This window comes from Rhinolophus sinicus, chromosome X, assembly GCF_036562045.2.
Source record: "Rhinolophus sinicus isolate RSC01 chromosome X, ASM3656204v1, whole genome shotgun sequence".
Lineage (NCBI taxonomy): Eukaryota > Metazoa > Chordata > Mammalia > Chiroptera > Rhinolophidae > Rhinolophus > Rhinolophus sinicus.
Window position 1 is genome coordinate 76,795,667 of NC_133768.1, and position 21,430 is coordinate 76,817,096.

A 21,430-nucleotide genomic window follows, 5' to 3' on the forward strand; every position below is an offset into this window, starting at 1 on the left:
GGGGATGTATTATAATATACAGCATAGGAATATAGTCAATAATATTGTAATAGTGTGGTACAGTGTCAGATGGTTGTTGGAATTATCATCGTGATCACTTCTTTAGGTATACAAATGTTAAATAACTATGGTGTACAACTGAAACTAATATAATATAGTATGGTAGCTCTATTTTAATAAAAATCTTAAAAATAATAAATAAATAATTTGTCCTTTTCATCAGTTAATATTTTCTACTGGCCTGGAAAACACAATGGGCTAGAAGTGACCTGGGTTCCAGGCCTTGATTTTATTAGCTCTCTATGTGACTCTGGGCAAAACACTGTATACACCTCAGTTTTTTCATCCTAAAAAGAGAAACAATATCATGATAGGATTTTAGTCTTGGAAGGGAGGTTGGAGATCAACTGTTGAAAATTTTTATTGTATAGTATAGATGAGGCTGATGAGGTCCAGAGCATAGTTGGCACATTTTCAAGGCCACACAGCAACTTAGATTAGAACGAGTACCCACTCTCCTTCCACTGTACCACATCTGTCTCTCATCCTAGCTCAAAAAGGTACTGGATGTGACTGTGTTTTGATGAGTTAAATAGTGATAGAACTGAAAGGTACTACTGTTCTTCCTAATCATTATCATAAGCTAATTTCTCTACTATTTACAAAACCAAGGCTTAAGTTTGGCATTTAGGTCTACATTGGATCAAAGGTATTGTTGACACAAGCAACTCCCGTCTATTTCTTAGTAGTAAACTTCTTCCAAGCTTCCATCTTACTAGCCCTTCAAGAGAGGAGCAAATGAAGTCCATTATCAGTAGAACTATTATCATTACAGTGATATCACAGGTTGATTATATTTCTGATGCTCAAACAACACTGAGAATGACTAAGTGGGGATCTCAGTCAACCAAAGGCAGGGCTTCAAACCAACGCACCTTTTGCCTTTTTACCTGGACACACCTTGCAGCACTTTCCGTCTACTTTTTGAGGATACTTGCAGGGGTATCGGTTGGGGCAATGGATTTTCTTACACTCTTGTTTGGTGACATTACAAGTGCACAGCACACATTCCACAATGCCAAATGCCCGGAGGTTCGGGTGCCAGGACTCGCCATGGGAATAGGTCTTTCCATTGGAAACACACACTGTAAGAGAACATATGACTGGAAATTAAAGTCTAGGGAGTTGAAATGGGTCCCTGTACTCAGAACCAAAGACTGGAACCCCTTAAGACATCAAACATCCTTTGTTCTTTACATGACCGTGGAGAACAGCCTCTTCTGACTCAAAACACAGCTTGGGCTTTGTTCTACCATCAACAACTATTCAGGTTCTTCAACCATGGCCTCTGAATGTTCACAAGTGCCTGGCAGTCAATAAATATTTTTTTAAGTGCAGAAATGAATGAATGCACGAAAGCAGAGTTCTATCTGTCTGGGGTATCTGATAAGGAACCTCTAGTAGAATGTAGTGCTAACACCTGCATTTCCATAGAGGATTATATGGCCCAAATGTATGTGCTTCTTAGCATGATAATTTACCAGAGATTTGCTACCCAGGGAGACTAGATGTGAAAGCTACTGCTCTTTCCAAAGGGCCAAGTTTTTTCAGATCCTGAAGCAAATCCATTCAGAATATCAAATGCTATGAGAGTCTGATTCACCAACACAGATGGGTATGGAGCTTCATGGTGCGGGCCTACTCTCTGGCATGGGAAGGAAGGTGCTAAGACAAGATTGAAATAAAAAGGACCCATACCATCCCAGTAAGTAGTGAAAGGTAGTCCTTTTGTCACTAATCTTCAGGCAATGTCTTCTGCCCCCACCTCATAGTGGCTATAGAGATTTGACTACAGCGAACCAGTGCCTGTACTATAGCTATCCTTTGGTGGTCTCATATTTGTTGAGTGGGAAGTGAAGCTCTGTGTTTTTTGAGGGTCCTTGCAAGAGCAAGCATCTGGGGTGCAGGTTGAGAGGTCTATGAAGGGAAGGGGCCACAGGAACATCCTCCAGTGTAAACCAACCAAAACATATTCAGCTCCTACTGTAAGACACAGAGCTAGGCTCCAGGATGAGAACTCCACAGGGCTGCAAATGGGGGAGGTCTGAGACTGAGTTTTCTCCGTTTTTCAAAATGCTGAGACATTCTGGGGATTTCAAGCCACAACTGGGCCTGGGTATGTTTCTCATTATTCCCATCACCTCATCATACCAATCAACAACATGTGGGCTGTATCACATAAGGTGGGGCTAGGGTGGGAGAAATAGCCCCACACAGAGTGTTTCAATGAACTGACTGATTTGGCTGCAAAACAGTGGCTTCAGAAGGATGAATCACTGGGCTATTTGTTTCTCATCAAGTCCATTGGTTCATATTAGGAAATATGGATGATGTTGGCTGTCTTTTCTTGGCCTTCACAAGAGCTGCTAGAGTATTAGGTACTCTAACAGGTCAATCTATATAATATTTCCAAAGGCCTAAACCTAAATCAGAGAAGTTCCCAACCTTACAGTAAAATACGATAGGGATTTGATATCTGAACTGTGAGGCTCAGGGCTGTGAATGGAATCACATGACAAGAGAGGACAGATGTGTTGTTCTCTCTCCTGCCCTCACCTCTTCTCCTCCCTATACAGTTACACTCCCTTCCAGACAATGCAATCAAGTGAGTACATAGTCTGCTTCAAGAAGTTTAGGCTGGACTCAAATTCAAATTGGTGGAGTCCCATTGCTTCTCTCAGTTGACTCTAGCAAGGGAAAAGTAGGTGTATCTCAGAGAAGCACATAGTTAGCAGGAAAGCTAAAAAACAAACAAACATGAAAAACAAACAAACAACAACAACAACAACAAAAAACAACAGGTGGGGCAGAGAGGACTCAGTATTATATAGCTAGGTTCCCTTTCCCCTAAATGTTTAGACTAAGGGAATAATCTAGACTGGATGAGCGCCTACAGTCTCAAGTGAAATAAGGTGATGCTAATTCTCTAGAAAGAAATGTAGCCTTCTCCCCACCAACAAATTCTCAAGGTGATTTTGAATCATCCATCGGAGGCATTGGGAATTGAGGATGGGGACAAGTGATTCTCCAGTGAACTGCTGCATCCAGATCAACAGGGGCAATGAGTAAATGTGAACCGCTAGGGTTTTTGTACGACATGGAGAAAATCAAAGGATGAGCCTCTGCCCTGAAAATGAAGAGGTCTGTAGAAATTACGGGATTTAGGGTTTTCAAAGTCCATTTCCCCACATGATTTTTAAGGCTTTGAAATACTTTCAGAGCAAATGGAATCTATTGGAGGCAATTTAGGATTGAAAATCAAACTGCATCTTTACTTAACTCCTCCTCCTCATTTCATAAATTCATATCAGAATGCCTTGGAATTTAAAAATAATAAATTTCAAATCAAACCCAGATCGATAGTAAATATTTCTAATTCTTCTAATACATCACCATTTTTTATTAAGAGTTTTATTTTGAAGGTTCTTCTTAAGCCTGTTAGTTTCTAAAGCAATTTAATTTTTTTATTTGTAATCTAAAATTTATATCTAACTAGTAACAGATGTGATCAACTAGCTTTGGTTTGATTAGCTTTGTTGAGATTTATAGTAAGAGTTCTTTGTAAAGGATCGGTTTTCACTCATGTTATTCAATCATTTGGTCTAATAATTTATTACTTTTAACCCATTCAGAGAACTGTCTTTGGTTTGTTTTTCCTTTAAAGGAAACAAAACATGTTTATGGTTTCATAAAAAGGAATCAGCTGAGCTTTTGCTCTGAAGAGCTGCTTGACACTATGCCTAAAATAGTAAGAAGCAGTCAATAGTTTGATAGAATTTCTCCTCCCCCCACCCCTGCTAATGGGGGGTGGGGGAGGTGGAGGCCAGGGGACTCCATGCAGGAAGGAACAGCCTCAGAGTGTGTCGGTGCCTGCTGCAGCCAGCTGGTCAGCTGAATAGGCTGTGTATCCGTGATAACATGATCAGTCCTCCTGGTGCTCAGGCCAGGATATTTCTGGATTTCTCACTAGATTAATAAATTCTAAGGACAATCTCCTCACATGAAATAGAATATCTGAGTGTTGGGCCCAGTATATGTATCTTTAACAAGAGCCCCAAAAGAATCTGGGGTGCACTGAGGTGTGAGAATAATATTTCTAAGGTATGGATAAGAGCTTTAAAAGTGTTTGGCACTGAGTACCTTTGAGCATTGAGTATCCTAACTGGAAAACGAACACTTCTCATTCTGTTAAAGACCCAATGAACTTTCCCAAATGACCTTCAACCCCCAGGGGCAAATGAGAAAATGCTGGAGGCTGCATTAGGTTCACTGCTTTCTTATCATCTGTCCTAAATAAGGACAGATACACTTGAAATATAAACTATGCTCTTTGGGCTGCAGTTAGGGAAATCCTGAGTCCCTGGAGTCATCTGCCCATACATCGTACACTTGAGGGTGAGTGATCCACATGTGAATGTATGATATGCATAAGAGGAAGCGGCCTTTTCCAGCTCCAGCCCTCCGAAGACCCGGGCTGGTGAAGCCCTGATGTAGATGCAGTACAAAAGGAATACACCACTTACCTTGCCCATGCTTGTGCTTGTTATTGATGACAATCTGCACTATGGTGCCTGAGGCTTGCTGGGAATCCATAAGAGCTCTCCGGTGACTTCTGGCCCCAGGAAAGCGGGGCAGACCTCCGGACTGCCAGCTTGGTGGAAGATCATAGTGAGAGCGGTGGTAAGAATGTCTCTGTAAAATGACAAGGACAAATTCAGTCCCCTAAATCCATCAATGAGAAGGCAGACATGGCCTTACATACATTAGAAGGCCATTTGATGACTTTTAGTGGTGAGCTCTGATCTGAAATGCATGTCCACCCCCACAAATAGAGGAACATGAAGTCGGACAATGAAGTTCACGAACTCATCCTAGAAAAAATGTTACATGCCTCATTGCTGAATATCACTACAGTCACCTTCTAAATACTCCCCTTAGGAAGCTATGCACCGATACCAGCGCCTAGTCCACCCTTCAGAGCAATTTTGGAACTCTTTTTCTGGAATGGCCATCAGACCTGTCATTGTACTATCGATGTCCTGAATGTCATCAAAGTTTCTTCCTTTCAATATTTCCTTTATCTTTGGGTAAAGAAAGAAGTCACTGGGGGCTAGCTCAGGTGAGTGGGGAGGGTGTTCCAATACAGTTATTTGTTTACTGTCTAAAAACTCCCTCACAGACAGTGCTGTGTGAGCTGGTGCATTGTCGTGATGCAAGAGCCGTGAATTGTTGGCGAAAAGTTCTGGTTGTCTTTGTCTAACTTTTCCATGCAGCCTTTTCAGTGCTTCCAAATAGTAAACTTGGTTAGCTGTTTGTCCAGTTGGTACAAACTCATAATGAATGATCCCTCTGATATCAAAAATGTTAGCAACAGCATTGCAACAAGTTCTCGAACTTAATTGTCAGACCTCATAGGGATGTAAAATAAAGCAGCACAGGCACCATGCTGAGATTTTTTTCTCTCCTTGAAGAAGATTGAAGTAGCCTGCAACACAAGGCAGGATGTGACAGAGGCTACAGAAGTATAAAAATCTGTGCAAATTAGGATAAGAAAGAGAGCTTCTCTCTGGGGAGGTTTTGTGATCTGGGCCATGAAGGGTAGATAGACTTTTTTTTTTTTATGGGCAGAGTTGGTGAGGAATATCCCAAGCAGAGGTTTACAAGTTGAGAAGGTACAGCAGAGAACATAGAGTCCATAAAAGGGAACAACTGAAAGATAACATTCCAGAAGTGGATTGGAGCCAGATCATGGAGGACATTAAATGCAGTCTAAGGAGTGAGACTTTATTTAATAGGTAACAGAGGTAAGGATGTAGAAGCCTTTGAGAGATGTTTTTAAAGAATGGTAATAATCAAAACGGTGTTTGAACCCTGAGAATGCATAGGATGAACTTGATAGGAGGAAGAGACAGGAGTCAAGTACAGTTCAGATACATGCACTGAGATTCTAAGCACAGACAAGGGCATGAGATCGTAGATCGGGGTACGGACACCCTAGACATTTCATAGAAGAACTGACAGTGCATAACAGTACTAGAATGTCAGCTCCACACAGGTGAGGACTTTGTTTTGTTCACTGCTATATCCCCAGTGCCTAAAAGAGTGTCTAGCATATAGAAAGGTGCTCATCAAAAACTTGAATGAATGAATGAATGAAAGCTGTGGTCCCTAATGAAAGCTTAGAGTCCTGTCATACAAATAATCCAATCATTGCTCTTTCAGCAAAGGGTTAAGACATATGACGAACCCACTATTCTGCTACCCACCCCTGTTCCAGGAGCTGAGGTATAGTGAAGATAGTGAAGATAGAGTAGAGTGGAATGAATGAAGAGTAGAACCTAAGGCTTAAAGTCAAATAACATTGTGTTTTAGAGGCAGTTGTTAGGGGTAAAGGAGGGCGGACCCAATAAAAAATTCTTTTGCAGACAATAGAAAAGGAATATCCTTATATTTAGTGATAGAAATAGCAGGGAACTTTGAGAAGGTAGTTATGGGGTTCCCTGACTCCACCAGCCCATAAAAAAAATACAGTTATGTTCCATAGACACACATGTTGCAAATTTAGCTTTGTGAATTATTATTACTCTCTTCGGGGGGGTCTTTGGTGGGAGAAGAGGAGAGTGAACAGGAGCTGGAGTAAGAGAAAGAGAACATTATTCCTTCTAAGAAGAGCCCATGCTGGTGCATTGCTATAAAAACACACATAAATAAGAATTTGCATTCATGTATTATCATTACACAGATGGGATTCTCAGTGCAAATAGTTTTTATTCCCACAATGGCTCATATATCTTTTTCTGCCATAATCACTAACATTCCACAAAGGCAATTATAGATTGTTCTGTCCTTTTGGGAGTTTGGCAAAGTTTTGCCAAAGAAACACAGAAAGGACAGTTTGGCTGGTGTGTCTCCTACCAATGTTAAAAGGAGGGAATTCAACAGGGCTAGAATTTGAGATGGAAAGCTGCTGACCCAGGAAAAACTGCAAGCACAAGTAGTTCCCTGATTTATGAGGGTGAGTACAAAATGAAAAGCTGTTCTTTGGTACCAGAGACTCAGACCTTGGACATATGATAAGGGTAGAAAAATGATTCCAGACAAAACGAAAAACTCAAGGATTTTGATCAGAGACCAGTCAGCCCCCCAGAACCTCATAGTATGTAAGTCTTTTGTTTTACTGACAGAGAAACTGAGGCCAGGGAGAAGTTATTTATTCAGTGTTACAATGAAGGTTGAGATTTTGGAGCTGACAGGAGAGTGAGAGTATGGGGAAGATGAACAGGAGGAGCAAGAGGAAGAAGAGGAGGAGAAAGTGGGAGAGATAATATCTGGTCAAGCTCAGTGTCCACAAATACTTGGCTAAAAGTGGCTCCAAACAAAAGTTCTTATAGATGTCAGCTACAGTGTTCACAAACACACATGCCACTGGTCTTCACCTTGGCTGCACACGGAATCACCTGAGGAGCTGTAAAAATACTGATGCCTGGGTCCCACGCCCAGGGAGTCTGATGGAATTTATCTGGGGTGAGGTATAAGCATCAGGATTTTTATGTACCCCTCAGTGGACTCTAATTTGAAGCCTAGATTGAGAATTGCTGACATAAAGGATCTTCTGTTTCAGCCTGGGAGTGAAGGTGGTGATATGTGATTTATTTATTATCACTTTCAGGTGTATAAAACAATGTACTAGTTAGACATTTACACTCTCCACAAAGTGATATCCCCCCTCTCCCAATCTACTACCCCTCTGATATCGTATATAGCTGTTACAATTCCATTGACTCTATTCCTTATGCTGTACTCCACATCCTGTGACAAGGTCTGACAATTAAGTTTAAGAACTTATCCTAGAAAAAGTGCTACATACCTCATTGCTGTATATCACTACAGTCACCTTCGAAGTACTCCCCTTGGGAAGCTATGCACCGAAACCTGTGCCAAATCCACCCTTCAAAGCAATTTTGGAACTCTTTTTCTGGAATGGCCACCAGAGCTGTCTTCCTATTACCCTCGATATTCTGAATGTCATCAAAACTCATAGACACAGACAATAGTTTAGTGGTTACCAGAGGGTAATGGGGGTGGGGGGTGGGAGATGAGGGTAAGGGGGATCAAATATATGGTGATGGAAGGAGAACTGACTCTGGGTGGTGAACACACAATGGGATTTATAGATGATGTAATATAGAATTGTACACCTGAAATCTATGTAATTTTACTAACAATTGTCATTCCAATAAATTTAAAAAATAAATTATAAAAAAAAGAAGTCATTGGGGACCAAATCAGGTGAGTAGGAAGGGTGTTCCAATACAGTTATTTGTTTACTGGCTAAAAACTCCCTCACAGACACTGTCATATGAGCTTGTGCATTGCCATGATACAAAAGCCATGAATTGGCGAAAAGTTCAGGTCATCTAACTTTTCCACACAGCCTTTTCATGACATTCAAATAGTAAACTTGGTTAACTGTTTGTACAGTTGGTACAAAAATGTTAGCAACATTGTTGAAACAAGTTCTCGAACTTAATTGTCAGATTATTTATTTATTTATATTTAACTATAGTTGGCATTCAATATTATTGAGCTTGAAGGTGATACGTGATTCTGAGTTAAGAGCAATGGCTTTTTTTTTTTTTGAGGAACCTCCATCCTGTTTTCCAACGTGGCTGTACCAATCTGCAGTCCCACCAACAATGTTATGACCTAGCAATTCCACTCCTGGGTATCTATCCAGAGAAATCCAAAACCCTAACTCAAAATAGTATATGCACCCCTATGTTTATTGCAGCATTATTCACAATAGCCAAGATATGGAAATAACCAAAATGCCCATCTATAGATGATTGGATAAAGAAACTGTGGTATATTTATAGAATGGAGTATTACTCGGCCATAAAAAAGAATGAAATCTTACCATTTGCAAAAACATGAATGGACCTAGAGAATCTTAAGCTGAATGAAATAAGTCAGACTGAGAAAGACAAATACCATATGATCTCACTTATATGTGGAATCTAAAGAACAGAATAAATGAGCAAACAAAACATAAATAGTCTCAGAAATATAGACAAAAAAACTGATGGTTGCTAGATGGGAGGGGGTAGGGATGGGGGACAAGGTAAATGGATTAGAAAGTACAAATTAGTAGTCACAATATAGTCATGGGGATATGAAATACAATATGGGGAATATAATCAATAATATTGAAAAGATTATGTAGGGTACCAGATGAGTACTGGACTTATCAGGGGAACACTTCATAGACTGTAGATGACTGACCACTGTGCTATACACCTGAAGTTGAAGTGGAATAATATTGAATGTCAACTATAATTACACACACACACACACACACACACACACACACACACACACACAGATGTTATCTGTGCTCAAGCAGTAGTTCGCCGTAATTGGAAGTGTCTGGATGCTGATGGTAACCACTTTGAGCACCTCTTATAATTACGTGACTTGTCAAACGTGACTTGTATTCATCTTTTGTTATTGGTATATATTGAGTATTACAATTTTAATACAGTTTTCCTTGCTTAAAATGTGTATACATTTTTTTGGCACCCTCTGTATATAGTCACAGGAGGTAAAGTACAGCATAGGGAATATAGTTAATGGTATTATAACAGCTATATACGATGTCAGAGGGGTAGTAGATTGGGGAGGGGTTATCACTTTGTGAGGGGTGTAAATGTCTAACTATTATGTTGCCTTGTATACCTGAAACTAATAAAAAAAAAGAGTAATGGCTCTTTTAGAATCGTTCTCCTAAACAAATGAAAGAGGCTTACCAGGGGCCATTCTGACCCTGTAACTTACAACAAAGGAGAAAAAGGCATTAATGCCTCAGAGTTGTAAGTGAAACTGGAGGTTATCTTAAAAAGCAGCTATGAGTAGGCTGCTTGAGAGAGCAGGTCAAGATGGACAAAAACCAAATGTCTTCACTCATATGTGGAATATAAAACAAAAAGTAACAAAGAAAACAAAACAAACTTGTAGACAGACAACAGAATGCTAGTTACTAGAGGAGAAGGGAAGTGGGGGGAGGGTGAAATGGGTAAAGGGGGTCAAGTACATGGTGACAGGTGGAAACTACACTTTTAGTGGTGAGCACATTATAATCTATACAGACCTGAAATTTATATAATGTTATTTGCCAATGTTACCAAAATTAAAAAAAAAATAAGGCTAGTTAGGTAGAAATGACTATATAGCTATGCCTTGTTTTAGTCTGCTCGATATTTTGGTATTATTTGATTTACTGACTCGAAAGACTGATAAATACTTCAGGCTTTTCAAGTGGCTTTAAACAGTTCTTTTTTTGTGTTGGAAAATTCCCACCATGATAGCAGTTCCCCAGGAATCTCTTCCTTACTTGTTCTAAGGTCTAAAATATAAGGGTTTTAGTGGCAGAGACAGGAAAGTCCAGAAAGGGCCATCAAAATGCCTTCATGGTTGTGATCTTCTACCAGAGTCTTACAAGGTGTTACCATTGAGGGAAACTGGGTAAAGGGAACATGTAATCTCTCTGTATTATCCCTTACAATTGCAAGTGAACCTAGAATTATCGCAAAATAAAAAGTTTAATTTAAAAAATGTCTTCTAATCCACATAGCCATGAGCATATTATATTTTCATCACTAGTAACCAGGACAATCCCTGTCTGGGAGACACTTAGGCTAATTTCCTTCCCAAACCATTGTTCTGACAATGTGAATGAGATATAGATTTTTTTCCCTGTTTTGTACTGTTTCTATCCCAAACTCTCACTTTTCTAACGGTAAATCTCTGGGTAATCTATTGGGGGCAAATCAGAGTTTGGCTGTTGTCCAAAACAAAATTATGCTTGCTTTCATGTTTTGGCTTTCCATTCTACACCTACTTTTACACACACACACACACACACATTCCCACTGATGGTACTAGGACCAATTCATGTGAATTTATGATCCAGAAATCAAACATAACCCGTTTCAGGTTTTTTTTTTTTTTTTTTTTTTTTTTTTTTTTTTTTTTATATATTTTTTTTTTATTAATTAGTTTCAGGTGCACAAGACAAAGCAAAACTTAGACATTTATCATTTATATCCCTCACACTGTGTGAACCCCCCTCCCCCCATCCACTATCCCTCTGTACGTTCCCAAAACCTCTCACCTTCCCCTTATCCCCACCCCCCTGCCCATCTAGCAACCCTCAGTTTTTCCTCCCTTTTTCCAAAACTGTTTCTGATTAGTTCATTCACTTATTCTTTTCTTTAGATTCCACATATAAGTGAGATCATATGGTATTTGTCTTTCTCTTTCTGACTTATTTCACTTAACATAATGTTCTCTAGGTCCATCCATGTTGTTGCAAATGGTAAGATTTCTTTCTTCTTTATGGCTGCGTAATACTCCATTGTATAAATGTACCACAGTTTCTTAATCCAGTCATCTACTGATGGGCATTTCGGTTGTTTCCAGGTCTTGGCTATTGTGTATAGTGCTGCAATAAACATAAGAGTGCATAAAGATTTTGAATTGGAGTTTTGGATTTCTCCGGATAGATACCTAGGAGTGGGATTGCTGGATCATAAGGTAGTTCCATTTTCAGATTTTTGAGATACCTCCAAACTGTTTTCCATAGTGGCTGCACCAATCTGCATTCCCACCAACAGTGCACCAGCGTTCCCTTTTCTCCGCATCCACGCCAGCACTTGTTGTTTGTTGATTTATTGATGATAGCCATCCTGACTGGGGTGAGGTGGTATCTCATTGTGGTTTTTATTTGCATTTCTCTAATGGTTAGTGAGGTTGAACATTTCTTCATATGTCTGTTTGCCATCTGTGTGTCCTTTTTAGAAAAATGTCTCTTCATGTCCTCTGCCCATTTTTTAATTGGGTTGTTTGTTTTTGGAGTTGAGTTGAGTGAGTTTTTATAAATTTGTGATATTAACCCCTTATCAGATATATCATTGGCAAATATCTTTTCCCAATCAGTAGGATCCCTTTTTGTTTTATTGATGGTTTCCTTTGCTGTGAAAAAGCTTTTTAGTTTGATGTAATCCCACATGTTTATTTTTCTCTTACTTCTCATGAGGGATATATCAGTAAAATCTTACTCAGAGTAATGTCTGTGAAGTTTCTTCCTATATTTTCTTCTAGGAATTTTATGGTTTCAGATCTTACATTTAAATCTTTAAGCCATTTTGAATTTATTTTTGTATGTGGTGTAAGGAGGTGATCCAGCTTCATCTTTTTGCATGTGTCTGTCCAAGTTTCCCAGCACCATTTATTGAATAGACTGTCTTTACCCCACCGTACATTCTTGCTTCCATTGTCATAGATTAAATGGCCATATAGGCATGGATTTATTTCTGGACTCTCTATTCTGTTCCATTGATCTATGGGTCTGTTTTTATGCCAGTACCATGCTGTTTTGATTACTGTAGCCTTGTAGTATAATTTGAAGTCAGGTATTGTTATACCTCCCACTTTGTTCTTATTTCTCAAGATTGTTGAAGATATCCGGGGTCTTTTGTTATCCCATATAAATTTTAGGATTATATGTTCTATTTCTGTGAAAAATGTCGTTGGTAGTTTGATAGGAATTGCGTTGAATATATATATTGCCTTAGGCAGTATGGACATTTTAACTATATTAATTCTTCCTATCCATGAACATGGTATGTGTTTCCATCTATTTGTATCTTCTTTCATTTCTTTCTTCAGTGTCTTATAATTTTCTGAGTACAGATCTTTTACTTCTTTGGTTAAATTTATTCCCAGGTATTTTATAGTCTTTGGAGCAATTGTAAACGGAATTGCTTTTTAATTTCTCCTTCTGATGTTTTATTATTGGTATATACAAATGCAACTGATTTCTGAATATTAATTTTGTATCCTGCTACTTTACTAAATTCATCTATCAGCTCTAATAGTTTCTTGGTGGAGTCTTTAGGGTTCTCTAAATATAGTATCATATCATCTGCATATAATGACAGTTTTACTTCCTCCTTACCGATTTGGATGCCTTTTATTTCTTTTTCTTGTCTGATTGCTGTGGCTAGAACTTCCAGCACTATGTTGAATAGAAGTGGAGAAAGTGGGCAGCCTTGCCTTGTTCCTGATTTTAAGGGGAATGGTTTTAGTTTTTCCCCATTGAGTATGATGTTAGCTGTGGGTCTATCATATATGGCCTTTATTATGTTGAGATATGATCCTCTATTCCCACTTTCTTAAGGGTTTTTATCATGAATGGCTGCTGAATTTTATCAAATGCTTTTTCTGCGTCAATTGATATGATCATATGATTTTTATTTTTCATTTTGTTAATGTGGTGTATCACATTAATTGATTTATGGATGTTGAACCACCCTTGCATACCAGGGATGAATCCCACTTGATCATGGTGTATAATCTTTTTAATATATTGCTGAATTCTGTTTGCTAGTATTTTGTTGAGGATTTTTGCATCTATGTTCATTAGCGATATCGGCCTGTAGTTTTCTTTTTTGTGGTGTCTTTGTCTGATTTTGGGATCAGGGTGATAGTGGCTTCAGAAAAGTGTTTGGGAGTCTTCCTCCTCTGGATTTTTGGAAGAGTTTGAGGAGAATAGGTGACAATTCTTTTGGAACGCTCTGTAAAATTCACCTGTAAAGCCATCTGGTCCAGGGCTTTTGTTTGTTGGGAGATTGTTGATTACTGATTCAATTTCCTTGGTGGTAATCAGTCTATTCAGGTTTTCTGTCTCCTCTTGAGTTAGCCTTGGGAGGTTGTATGCATCTAGGAAATTGTCCATTTCTTCCAGGTTGTCAAATTTGTTGGCATACAGTTGCTCATAGAAATTTCTTAGGATTTTTGTATCTCTGCAGTGTCTGTTGTCACTTCTCCTCTTTCATTACTGATTTTATTAATTTGGGTCCTCTCTTTTTTTTAATGAGTCTGGCTAAAGGTTTGTCAATTTTGTTTATCTTCTCTAAGAACCAACTCTTGGATTCATTGATCTTTTGTATTGTTTTTCTGGTTTCTATTTCATTTATTTCCGCTCTGATCTTTATTATCTCCTTCCTTGTACTCCCTTTGGGCTTATTTTGTTGTTCTTTTTCCAGATCCCTTAAGTGTGAAGATAAACTGTTGATTAGTGATGTTTCTTGTTTCTTTAGGTAGGCCTGCAGTGCTATGAACTTGCCCTCTTAGGACTGCTTTCGCTGCATCCCATAGATTTTGGGTCGTTGTATTTTCATTTTCGTTTGTCTCGAGATATCTTTTGATTTCTTCCTTGATCTCCTGTTTGACCCATTCATTGTTTAGTAACATATTATTCAGCCTCCATGAATTTGTGTGTCTTCCAGTCTTTTTCCTGTAGTTCATTTCTAATTTCATAGCACTGTGGTCAGAGAAGACAATTGGTATGATTTCAATTTTCTTAAATTTATCCAGACTTGCTTTGTGGCCTAACATATGGTCTATCTTGGAGAATGTTCCATGTGCGCTTGAGAAGAACGTGTATTCTGCAGCATTGGGGTGGAATGCTCTGAAAATATCGGTTAAATCCAAGTGGTCCAATGTGTCATTTAAGGCTGTTGTTTCCGTATTGATTTTCTGTCTGGAAGACCTGTCCCTTGTTGTCAGAGGTGTGTTGAAGTCCCCTACTATGATAGTGTTACTGTTGATCTCCATCTTTATGTCAGTCAATATCTGTTTTATATATTTAGGTGCTCCTATGTTGGGTGCATAGATGTTTACTAGGGTTATATCCTCTTGTCGAATTGATCCCTTTATTATTATATAGTGTCCATCTTTGTCTTTTAATATTTTCTTCATTTTAAAGTCTATTTTGTCAGAGATAAGTATTGCAACTCCAGCTTTTTTCTCATTTCCATTTGCATGGAATATCTTACTCCAACCCTTCACTTTTAGCCTGTGTGTGTCTTTTGATCTGAGGTGAGTCTCTTGTATACAGCATATACAAGGGTCTTGCTTTCTTATCCATTCAGCCACCCTATGTCTCTTGATTGGAGCATTTAAACCATTTACATTTAAAGTGATTATTGATAAGTACATAGTTATTGCCATTTTTAAATTTGTGGATAAGTTGTTTTCGTCTTTCTTCTATTTACAGAAGTCCTTTTAGTATTTCTTGCAATGCTGGCTTGGTGGTAATGAATTCCTTTAGCTTATTCTTTTCTGGGAAGCTCTTTATCTCTCCGTCAATTTTAAATGATAGCCTTGCTGGATAAAGCAACCTAGGTTGTAGGCCTTTGTTTTCCATCACTTTGAGTATCTCCTGCCACTCCCTCCTGGCCTTCAATGTTTCTGCAGAAAAGTCATTTGATAGTCTTATGGGAGTTCCCTTGTATGTAACCCTCTGTCTTTCTCTTGCTGCTTTTAGGATTCTCTCTTTGTCTTTAATCTTTGCCATTTTAGCTATAATGTGTCTTGGAGTGGACCTGTTTGGGTTTATCCTGGTTGGAACTCTCTGCACTTCCTGGACTTGTATGTTGGTTTCCTTCATCAGGTTAGGGAAATTTTCAGACATTATTACTTCAAATATGTTCTCAATCCCTTGTTTCTTCTCTTCACCTTCTGGTATTCCTATGATGCATGTTGTTGCGCTTGATGTTATCCCATAGGTCTCTTAAACCATCTTCATTGTTTTTTATTCTTTTTTCTTTCTGTTGTTCTGTTTGGGTGATCTCTGCTAACTTGTCTTCTAAGTCGCTGATTCGATCCTCTGCTTCATCTAACCTGCTGTTAATTCCTTCAAGTGAGTTCTTTATTTCGGTAACTGTGTTCTTTAGTTCTAACTGGTTGTTCGTTATGATTTCTACATCCTTCTTGATGTCCTCTCTAAGTTCCTTAAACATTCTTATCATCAGAATTCTGAACTCTGTCTCTGACAGTTTGGTTACCTCTGCTTCATTTAGTTCCATTTCTGAAGGTTTCTTCTGTTCTTTTATTTGGGATATGTTTCTTTGTTTCCTCATTCTGGCTGACTCTCTGTGTTTGCTTCGATGTATTAGATAGGTGCCCTGGAGTTCTTAGTTCTTGCTGGATTAGTATATAATAAATGTCCTTTATATTTGACTTGCACTACTGTTCTCCTCTCGTGTGCTCTAAAAGTGACTCTTGTGTTGTGTATATTGTCCTGTTAAAGAAGATCCTTAATTGCTTTTCGCTTGTGAGTAGGTGGAGTTAACTCCTAGGCTGACTAGTTGTGAGACTTGGCTTTGCCCACGCAGGGTATTCTGCTGCGTGAGGATTGACCGCTTAGATGTGGTTTGCCCTTTGGCCTCTATGTGCCTGTAAAGAATCCCTCTGAGTGTGTCACTTGTAGGTCAAACCCGTAGTACTCTGGCTTGGCCTAATCCCTGGGTTCTTGTGCCTCTTAAGCTGGGCACTGGTAGGGCAATTACAGAACAAAGCAAATCACCAAGCACAACAATAACAACAAGGAATTGTTCTCTGCTGTAGCACAGAATCCCCACTGACACAGGCAAAGATGTCAAAAATATAAAGACAAATCAAAAAAAAAAAGCCAGTTGTGGCTTAAGCCCACCAAGTAATCCCCTGCGTATTGTGCAGGTAGAGCCACCTGATGCCCAGAGTGACTCTGAGGCTGCAGCTTTAGATGCGTGGGGCTGAGGGGTCTGGACAGTAGGTTTTACAAAGTCAGTGCAGTTTCTGCCCTTGCCGCACATATGCACACCGAGAATAGCACCACCAGCCCTGTGTCCAGCTCTCCTGAGTCTTAGGGCACCTCTTCCCTGTGTGTGTGTGTGGCGGGCAGGAATTCCTCAGCTGCTGAAAGCTGAGTGCTGTATATACCACTTACTGCTGATCCCTGGGAGTGCCTCCGCCGATGTAATTGCCACGCCCTAGGCAGGCCAGAAAGGGTGGGGCTGGGGATGGAAAGAGGGTCTTCTTTCCCAGCCCAGCTGTGTCACACCCCACCCACAGGCCAGAAACGGTGGTATCTGGGGTGGATGAGTCTTCTGTCTCCTAGTCCAGGGCAAACCACACTCTTCTCAGCCTCTTCCCTGGACCAAAGCCAGCGGCCAGTCTTCCCTTAGCCCAAACCCCAAGGCTCCTCTGTAATCTGACACTGCTCTTCAGATCAGGAGCCAGTTTAAGTCTCTGGAAGGGTGGGGTAGGATTGGAAGAGCGGGGAGGGGCCCAGGTATGGAGTTTAATAGTCTCAAATGCTAGATATCCTCCCTCTGCGGAGGGAGAGGTCTGCTGTGGGACGCAAAGTAGAGTCCGGCACTTGGCTTTTGTGTTCTCTCTTTGTCCTGGGAACCCCTGCGTCTCTGCAGCTGGGGATGTGTTTGCCCTGCTCTAGGCTGGCTAGAAAGGGTGGGGGCTGGGGATGGAAGGAGGGTCTTCTCTTTCCCAGCCCCGCTGTCTTAACACTCTTCCTGCAGGCCAGAAAAGGTGGTGGCTGGGGCGGAAGATTCCCAGCTCCTAGCCTCCTCCCTGGGCCCGCCTGTCTTCCCGGAGCCGGGGCTCCAAGGCGCCTCTGTAATCTGCCGCTGCTCCTTAGTGCAGGGGCTAGATCAAGTCTCTAGAAAGGCGGGGTAGGGTCAGAAGAGCGGGGAAGGTGCCCAGGCACGGAGTCTGTGTTCCTTGTCCGCCCAAGGACCAACTGAGGTTATTAGCTGAAGTTAATGCTGGATATGCTGCCCTGCAGCGGAGAGGACCGCTGGGACGAGGGCAAAACGCCCACCTCGTGGCTTCCGGCTCTCCTCCGTCCTGGGATATCCTGCGATCTGTAGCCGTGGGTGTGGGCTGGAATTTCACAGGCACAGGTGCGGAGCAGATTTCCACAACCCGAGGGTGGGGGCCGAATTTCTACCGCCACAGGTGTGGACCGCGATCCCAACCCGCGTCCCCACCGCGCCGCAGGTGCGGCGTGTCTCCGCTCCGCTTCCTTCCTTCTTCCCCTGCTCGCCCAATTTTTCCCCACCTGCAAGAAATCCTGCGAGTCTCTTCGCTGTTCTGCGTGATGAGCAGAGAGTCCTTTGATGGGTTATAAGCTTCCCGTTTAGTTGAGAACAAACAACAAGTTTGAAGAATTTCTCTTTGATTTCTTCAACACATTTATTGAGTGCCTACTATGTGCCAGGTACATACTTTTCCATTACTACAGATGCTATTTATTATTCAACTCATATCTTAAATATCTATCCCTTTTAGAACAAAGGAAAATATTTATTTATAATAAAGTGGAACCATCTGGACATTTTGGTCTACCAGGCACAAATGTTTATTTCTAAAGGTAGGTCTTGAACTCCTTTGAAAAATCAATAATGACTTCAAGCCCTGCATTTCTGTACCTGGCCAATTTGCTACAGGAAGTACTAGATTAAGTCTAGGCCTGTCACCAGCAGTTTAGGAAAAAACATGAGGCTAAAAGACATGGGATGGATTTGGGGGCAGCATAAGACCAAGTAAAGAAGAAAGGCTAATTAATGGCCTTACCAGTAGGACTGTTGAGGTGGTCACAGTGCTTACTGTTGGCAGCTAAGGCACCAAGCCTAAGTGAAACATGCAGTATAAGGTGATTGAAACCCAAATTTGTTTTAGAATGGCATCTAGTTGACAACCATTAATTTAACCACTCTCAACTGCATACCACAATAGAAAATTGGCGCTGAGAGAAAGGAAATTAACAACACAAAAAATGGAGACTGAGGATGTTGGCAAGCTGGGGGCAAGCAAGTGAGAAGGGGCACATGTGATGACTGGGAAGCATGGCATAAGCAGCATTGTGATGTCTGTGTTGGTCATTTTTTTGTGTCCTTTGTCAACACCTACCTCACACCCTCGCTATAGGTCTGCTTTCTAATTCCCTAGACTCTTGCCTTATCTAACGCATGTTGAGAACCAATTCCTACGGTTTTAAAAAATCATTTAAATGTTATTTATTACAAATCTAATTCATGTTCATTGCAAAACATAAAATGATATAAAAGATATAAAGTAAAAAGTCAAAGTTGACCTTTCTTCCTACCCACTTCCACCCCTCTGAGATTACCATTCTTCACATGTTGTATGTGACCTTCCAGATCTTTTCAGATGCATTTACATACATGCATACACACGATTTTTACATAAGGATATGATAGCATAAATTGTATCCTGCACCTCATTTTGTTTACATAATATATCTTGCAGATTCCTGCACTTTACTACATGTCCATGTATTGCATTCTTTTTAACACCTGCACAGTATCCCATAAATGGAGTGTGTTTAACAAAGCTGCTATTGATAAGACACTAAGGTTGTCTCTATTTGTTATTTTCTTATGAAAATAATGCCCCTGTACACTTTTTTTATTAGCGTGGATGAATTTCCATTTATGTGTAATGAATGCCTTTGTACAATTTGTACACTTTTATAAGCTCTTTAATATGATACATTATTTGAACTGGAACAAATCCTTCTCAGATTTTAAGAAGTTTGAAGTGTTGCTGTACTTAGACATATGTCTTTTTAGAGAGGGATTCTATTTTGTTAATTACTTCAAAATACAAAGGAACAAGAGATACTATCACTGCATGTAGAGACATGCCTACTCGTAAGGCTTATTCTAAGATTAGCACCGAGAACAAAAATGAAAAGATGTTGCAGGATGAGGAGGGAGAATCTGGCCTGCCACCTTTCCTCTCTTCCAGTGGTATGAGTGAAAGCCTAAGGCTTAGGGGAGGGTTTAGATGAACATGTCCGAAGTACCTCTGCCAAAAGGATGGGCTGGCCTACTTTACAATCTGACAGAAGATCCTCACTGTTGAGGATAGGGGTAATGATCTGCCTTTCTTACAGAAGACAAATATTTGGCAAGTCATCCTGAAAGGGAAACAACTTCTGATATCTAGATGAAGCATTCCCAAGGGCTGGAGCTACGATTTCTTTGTATTCGTGTCTTGGCCCTGGTTACCAATTACACAGTGTACTCAAATGGTTACAGGTTGTTGATGATGACTCTTAAATTTCTGAGGAAAGGGAAGAAAAATGGTGTTAGAAATGGGCCCAGAAATGGAGTTGCTGGGATAGCAGCCATGAAGAAAGGAAGGTTTGGCCTGATGCTGTAAGTGTTGAATTATTTGAACTATTCACACTTACCGCTTCTCTGTTGGCAGGTTGCCGGAAGATATCACCATCAGGATTTTCCCATGATAATTCTCCATCCCCTACTTATTAAAAAGAAATAAAGAAAAAAATCATATGCACATAGAAGGGGAAAATATCACCCTTGTGATCCAGTAACACTTTTGGTCCTATGATCCCAAAGTTTTCCAGACATTTAGCTCTTCTTCAAAAAAGCAACACTCAGGATTTCTGTCTGGGTGATCCTCATTTTTCAAAACAACTCTGAAGAAAGTTACTACTTTCTAAAACAGACCATTAAGCAATATTACCCAGAATTTGGAAAATAAAAGGAAAAATAATCATTTTCCACTTTAATATAACCATAATTGTCACTTTTGCTTATCTTATCCCAGTGAGAGTTAAGCATTTTGCAGGTCATATTTAACTTGTGTTTAAACTACACTTAAAAAAATGAGAGCTCTGATAATTTGGTCTGTCATGATTTATTAAACTCACCATTATATCCTGATAAGTTATGATATGGTCTGAAAGTTAAGGTAAAACTTGCTAAGGTTGGAGTGCTTACATAACCAATATCCAAGATATTATTCTCTCTCTCTCTCTCTCTCTCTCTCTCTCTCTCTCTCTCTCTCTCTCTCTCTCTCTGCCTGAGACAGCTTTCTCTAGGTCTATATGTTTACTCTTTGAAGAGCCAACCCTTATTACTGCTTTCTTCCAGAGAAACTGCCTTTAGGAGGAAGATTCTAGTTTCAGCCTGGACAACAACAAACATACAACAGACATGGATATTCCTCAGTTGATTAAATGTAAAAAAAACTAGAAGATAATTCCCATGAATATTATCTGTGCTATCTATGATGAAGCAAGCAGATGGGAAAAGCTTCATCTTAGAGATGTTTGTACCACTCTAAATGAGTACTATTTAGGTGTGTGTGTGTACATGTGTAGAGATAGAGATAAATATATATATATATATATATATATATATATATATACACACACACACATATGTATATATCTGGCTAAGGATAAACCCAATGTTGATTCAACCATATATGTCATGGGATAACAAGAAATACCAAAAAAATATAAGCACAAAGAATTATAAGCACAATTCTAATTCATCTCCCAAGCTTTCAAAACCTAAGTATAAATGGTAATATGTTACTGGTTCAAATGTGTGGTAGTACTGTTAGAAAAAAATGTGTAATATCATTGGCTTTTAGGACTTGAAAAAGACCTCAAAACTAGTTTGATAGA

The 21,430-nt window shown here is 39.8% G+C and overlaps 1 protein-coding gene across 10 annotated transcripts in view; it reads right to left on the reverse strand.

Moving 5' to 3' along the window:
• CHRDL1 (chordin like 1) overlaps positions 1 to 21,430 on the reverse strand; it is a 187,607-nt gene that overhangs the window by 27,791 nt on the left and 138,386 nt on the right. For 5 of the 10 annotated variants that reach the window (XM_074323572.1, XM_074323573.1, XM_074323567.1 and 2 more), the window contains 3 exons: positions 20,183 to 20,253; positions 4,584 to 4,752; positions 936 to 1,145 (listed from right to left, as the gene is read on the reverse strand). In XM_074323572.1, coding sequence (XP_074179673.1) covers positions 936 to 1,145; positions 4,584 to 4,752; positions 20,183 to 20,253 — 450 coding nt within the window. The remainder of the gene's footprint in view (positions 1 to 935; positions 1,146 to 4,583; positions 4,753 to 20,182; positions 20,254 to 21,430) is intronic. The other 5 variants (XM_019718631.2, XM_074323571.1, XM_019718629.2 and 2 more) reach the window with 3 other exon arrangements.